The following is a 6,367-nucleotide window of genomic DNA, read 5'->3' on the forward strand; positions in this document are numbered from 1 at the left end:
ATTCAGGAGCTATTTTATGAGGACCGTCACTACCACGAGCACTGCTTCCGCTGTTTCCGCTGTGACCGTTCGCTGGCAGACGAGCCCTTCACCAGCCAGGATGATGCCCTTCTGTGCAATGACTGCTACTGCAACGAGTTCTCCTCCAAATGTGTGGCCTGCGATAAAACTGTCATGCCTGGTATGAATGATATCAGCACACATCATCAGTCATAACTCATGTAATTACCTGACAAATCCTGTTCAGACTGGTCTCAAGTCTAGTCCAATCGTACTCTGGCACCGTTCCTTCAGTTTGTTCTCAATACTGTTGTGTAAGACTTCAAGTCTTCACACTTGTAAAACAGACAGCATGTCACGACCACAGGTATGCAGGTAACATTAGATTCATAAACATGAAGAAGCCAAAACTGAGAAAGGGGGAAAGTTGCAAAGTTCTGCCAAAGCAAATCTGAAGTACCAGAGGCATGACTAAAATCAAGAGAGAGAGAGAAGTGAGGGAGTGTTGCACAGGTTAGATGTGACAAAATAATTGCCAGTCTGCCTGGCTTGCCATCTCTCAGCCAAATCATTGCGCATGGCTGCCATCCAAGCCTCTGATGATAGGAGGAGATAAGCCAGTAAACTGTTTCAGCAAGGCTGCATCCATCTGAAATTCAGGTAACGATTCCAAAAGGTTACGTATGTTGTTCTTTTACAAGGCATGCAAAGTGAGCCCTGTATTGAAAGCCCTTTTATGTATTTTTCTAATGCCTCCAAGGCATTGATTTTCCATAAATGTGGTTAGTTGTGGTTAGAGTTTGTTTTTAACCCAAGTATGAAACTTCTGCAACTTATTCAGCCTAAACCACTTACACTACTGTTCACAAGTTTGGGGTCAGTAAGAATCTTATTTTATTTTTTTTAGCAATTGCATAAAATGGATTATTAAATGGATTACAAGCGATTTCTATTTCTATAAAACATGTTCTTTTGAATTTTCTGTTCATGAAAATAAATGTATTCCAGAGAAATATTAAGCAGTACAACTGTTTTTAACATTAAGCACAAATCATCATATTAGAATGATTTCATGTGGCATTAAAAACCAGAGTGATTTCTGCTGAAAATTTTGCTTTGCCATAGTCTTGGTCAAATCAAGTCACCTTTATTTATATAGCGCTTTTAACAATACAGATTGTGACAAAGCCTGCACACAAAAATTATTCTCATAGCTTCATAAAATCTTAATTTTTGTTCTGATGAACAAAGGTTTTACAGGTTTAGACTGTCGTCTTTAGACTGCAAAGACAGAAATTTTAACATTAATTTAGCTGGCTTGAAAGTTCTGTTATTTCCTACTGTGAACGTAAATCTAGTTGCTTTTGGCATTAAAAAATGTGTGGCTGTTATTTTCTGAGGTAAATCCAGTTAACAAATCAAGCAGTATTACAATCTCCAAAAATTGCCAAACCAAAAACAAGAAGCTAAAAAATATTCTGCCACAATTTTGAGTCCTGGTTCATGCATGTAACCTGAGGGCTACATTTATAGGAAGAGGAACACATTGTTAGTGGTTAGGGCCTCTGTTTGTGATGTGCAGATGACAAGGGAAAGACAAAGGATTGAGGGGGGCTCTCAACTATAGTTCATACTTTGCTTTGATAAATGTGGTGACACATATTTTGGGGTGAGTTTTGAACTTGAGCGAGGCGGCCTTGCTGTAACTTGATATTTCTTAGTTTTTTTGTTATCCAGGGAATTATGACCTTTATCATTTGCTCTCTGTGTAAAGCTTTGGTGATTTTGGGAGTGGGGCCTCTTTAAGGAGGATCTCCACAGGGCTTTTGATCTGGGTAACGTGTGAAACGCTTAGTGGATTATGAACGTCAACCTTTAACCTGCTAATCATTTGATGAACCTTGACTGTCAGATCATCATTTTGTCACTTTGAAAGCTCAAATTCATCTTTTGTAGGGAAACCCAAGAGATAAGTAGTCTTCTAAAAAAAAGTCTTTCAAACTGGGTGAAGTGACTGTTGGTGACATGCTCATCAACATGTCCCACAATGGGAAAATACAAAGAATCAAGGTAATTACGATGGGCCTACTATTTATTTATTTATTTGTTATGCTCCATTTGTGGTCCTATACGTGAGAAGACTTTTTCTATCAGAGAATAAGAAATATTACTCTTTTCCACCAACATGGCAGCATTACTTAACTGGGAGATCTGACATCTCTGCAAATCCCCTGACTTGAGGACCAAACAATGGTGTAATTGACCATGTATTTTTTATTTATTTATTATTATTAAGTCTTTCTTCTATTTTTGAGAAAATATTTCAGTGTCTTTATCCTATCACAATCAAGCTTTAATAAATGTCAGAATTATTTCAAATATACAGTATTTACATGTTTAACTATATGCTTAATGATTCATTTAATTGAAACGATTTTAATTAGCACATCATGTCCTTAATTTGATTCAAATATATGTGACCCTAAACCACAAAACCAGTCATAAGGGTCTTTTTTTTATTGATAGCTGAATAAATAAGCTTTCCATTGATGTGTTGTTTATTAGAATATGGGAATATTTGGCTGATATACAACTTCTTTGAAGTCTAGAATCTGAGGGTCCAAAAACGTATTACTAAAAACAAAAATGACGTTTTTATATATTTACTGTAGAAAAATTGCATAATATCTTTATGGAACATGATCTTTACCACATATAATCAATTCAGTGTGCTAGTTATATATGTAAAGTTACATCACTAAATTATAGTGTAGCGTCAGTTCTGGCAGAGCATTGTTAGTTAAGCTCATATCAGCTGACTCTCAGCGGAGTCGCATCTATATGGATGCGATGCTTATCACAGCATTCATATACTGTAGAAGGTCCTTCAGTATTATCATCACCAGCTTCACGTTGCTCAATAGCTAATTACCCACCTCAATCCCAGACGACTCCTCTTGTCAATCAGGATTCAGCCTCTGATTCTCCTTGAATCAGACTAATTTCAAAATGTTACATGAAATTATTGAACCTAATGAAATCTCCAATACATTTATTTTGGTTCTGTTCTGTTACATTGGGGGATTATTGCTGCTCTCCCTGCTCTTATGCACGCTAGACTGCATGAATGTGCAGGGGGTCCTGACAGAATTAAAGTTATACATTTTATGGCAACATGGTACGCACAGCTGTCGAAAACATAGAAATTGTTTATTTTAAAGGCTGCCTTCCTTTTTCTGTCTCTCACAGGAACCAGGAAGCTCGAGTACGCCGGCTCCACATGGCATGAGGGCTGTTTCATTTGCAACAGCTGTCAACAGCCAATAGGCTCCAAGTCCTTTATTCCAGATAAAGATGACCACTATTGTGTACCCTGCTATGAGAACAAGTTTGCACCACGCTGTACTCGATGTAAACAGGTCAGTGGTGGGTTTTTACTTGCTTCTCTGGCTGAAATCTTTAACCATGTGTTCCTCATCAGTCCACACACACATTCCTCCACATAGAATCAGAATTCTGACCTCATTTCTCCTTCCTGTTGCATATCAGAAGTCTTACTGGTCACTGATTAACTCTGGCTGTCAGTTTCACATCCTGTCCTGACAAAGCACCATCTGTTTGCCATTTTGGCTCTACAGTTCTGTGAAACACAAAAAATTAATTAATAAAAAAAAAAAATTACTTTATACACACACACATACATATATGGATATTATTGAACACTTATAATTATGAATTTTGTTTGTTTGTTTTTGAAGGTCTCTTATGCTCATCAAGGCAGCATTTATTTGATGAAAAATACTGTAAAAACAGCAATCTTGTAAAAATGTAATTTATTCCTGTGGTGGCATTGATGAATTTTCAGCATAAATTACTTCAGTCTTCATTGTCACATGATCTATGCTGATCGATGCTAATTTGGTGCTCAGTTATTAGCAATTTAGTTACAAGCAAACTTGTTAACTATACACCCATTGTGACCCATCCCAAGCATGCAATTCTTGAATATCATATGAATCTACACTCATGACATGAGGGTTTATGCATGTGTTTGAATATCATACAGTACCTTTTTCCATGTAACTTGGTTTAGGTCAAGTATACGGAAAGTCATGCTGTCAGGTTACTGTTTGTGTCTCTGATGAACTCTCTCCTCCTCAGGCCTTGGCTAAAGGCGGTGTGACCTATAGGGATGAGCCGTGGCATAAGGAGTGCTTTGTTTGCACAAGCTGTAAAGTCCAACTAGCTGGCCAACACTTCACCTCCCGTGATGACAGCCCATACTGCCTCAAATGTTTTGGCAATCTGTACGCCAAGAAGTGTGAAGCCTGCAAAAAACCTATTACAGGTAACATGCATGGATGTCACTTTGGTTTAAAAATAGATAGGGACAGTGGTGCTGCAACTGGTTCTGTGTCAGGGATGACAGATGTCTTAGTGTTGACATCATGTGATGAACTCATCTGAAATGTCACAGAGATTTTACATGGTTTTTAATTCATTTTAGGTTTTGGTGGAGGAAAGTACATTTCGTTCGAGGAACGGCAATGGCACCAGCCGTGCTTCACCTGCTCTCGTTGCTCCGTGTCGCTGGTGGGCGCAGGCTTCTTCCCCGAGCAAGATGAGATTCTCTGTCGCAACTGCAACAGCAGCTTATAGAACGCAACCCCTATCCACACACCTTACCTTCCCATATGCACGCATACATATACATGCACACGTCTATTTCACACCGCTGTGCCCTCAAATGAGAACGTCACATCTCAAGTTGCACCCATGCAGATACTGCCGTTTGAGATCACACCAACAGTCTGCTCCCACACAAACACACACACAATAGTCTGAGCTTCATCAAAATACTCAAAGAATAAGCTTGCTGGTTTACGATTGAATTAACAAGACTTTAAAAGATGTACCAAAGATTGATGTTGAGTTGTGAAAGCTACGTGATGCTGAGTTCCAACTACAGTCTATCCATTGCACAATCCAGAATCAACATTCCATAAACTTGTAAGTCTCTATGCACAGATAAAAATATCTGATCTGCCTATTAGTTATTCCCATCTTTATTTTTCAGAACTGTCATTAGGCTGGTAATGGTCATTAATGGTTGGATGTAGTCTGTGTTTGCAGCCTGTGAAAGAACTCAAACAGATTCCTTCATAAACACTCAAAAGGTCAAAGGTTTGGTGTTCTGTTAAAGTGACTGAACAGCTATTTAGAACTGCTCCAAACACTCTGTGCCAAGCAAAGTGTAGGCTACGTGAATGAAAGCACAACTGATTTTGAGTTTTGGGTACAGTAAAGTTACACTTAGAGAAGCAGCCACCAAAAGCTAAACATCTAAGCATTTACGAACCATATATGTCACATAAATATGTGTGACTGCTGTAGTTAGTGACCACTTTTTCTAAAACTTCACTACAACCTTTTGTCTTTCTTAGCAGAACTTCAGCATCAAACAACATTTTATGAATCGCATATGCATTCACTTCAGAAGGAGTCTTCCAAAATGCATAGCAATGTCAGAATAAAAATAACAGCTGAAATGTTTCTGCAGTCTAGAGATGTGTGGGAAAATTGAGTTTGAATTTTGTATACAGGTGGAGGACAGACTTGCATTTGCACTACTATAGCTTGAATTATCTGTAAAAGCACAGAAACTTTTGAGATACAGCACGCATTACACTGTATATATACAAACTACATATTATTTCCTGTTCACTTCCTGTTTTTTAATTGTTTGATCATTTATTATGACCTCTACAGTCATAATTTTTTAAATCTTTATAAACCTCCTCTGTGTTAAGAGTGACTGAAATGAAACAATATTTGTCAGTATGTCAAAAATGATAGTATGCATGTTGACAAACTTTGTCAAAATGAGACATTACGTATTGTTATTTTATTGATGCCAATTTTACTAGTTTCACCTTCTGAGTATTTCTAAATGTACAAGTATATATTCACTTTGAGCTTTAATGCAGGAGAGAAAGAGTTGGCTAATGTGCATTTCTTAATTAAAGTGATTCAAGCTTTTTAAGTTTGAGGTGTGTTAAAAAAAAAGTTTATTGATTGATTGTTGATAAATATTTTATAAATTAAATCAATTGTGATGTAATTTTTTTTTTTTTTAGAGTCTACATTTAGCAAAAAATTGGACTTTGGCCAAGGACCCTAGAGCCTAATAGTATCCTCTACAGTCTTCAATCTCATTCAAGGTTACCTTGTGCCTCTAGATGGGTGTGTTTATGTGCAAACTTGCTGAGTCTGCTATTTATTCGCCTTGATGAGGCATAAGAACTTAAAACAAACACGTGGCCAAATCTGCTCCCTCTCAACACTGGTGAAGGTCTTCCTCCCCTTC

The 6,367-nt window shown here is 37.6% G+C and overlaps 1 protein-coding gene across 1 annotated transcript in view; it reads left to right on the plus strand.

The window, feature by feature from the left end:
* fhl3a (four and a half LIM domains 3a) overlaps positions 1 to 6,106 on the plus strand; it is a 44,867-nt gene extending 38,761 nt beyond the window's left edge. The window contains exons 3-6 of the mRNA XM_059568154.1: positions 7 to 181; positions 3,250 to 3,419; positions 4,162 to 4,348; positions 4,508 to 6,106. Coding sequence (XP_059424137.1) covers positions 7 to 181; positions 3,250 to 3,419; positions 4,162 to 4,348; positions 4,508 to 4,659 — 684 coding nt within the window. The 3' untranslated portion in view covers positions 4,660 to 6,106. The remainder of the gene's footprint in view (positions 1 to 6; positions 182 to 3,249; positions 3,420 to 4,161; positions 4,349 to 4,507) is intronic.
* Positions 6,107 to 6,367: the final 261 nt, after the last annotated feature.

The sequence above is a fragment of the Carassius carassius genome, chromosome 15 (assembly GCF_963082965.1).
Source record: "Carassius carassius chromosome 15, fCarCar2.1, whole genome shotgun sequence".
NCBI lineage: Eukaryota > Metazoa > Chordata > Actinopteri > Cypriniformes > Cyprinidae > Carassius > Carassius carassius.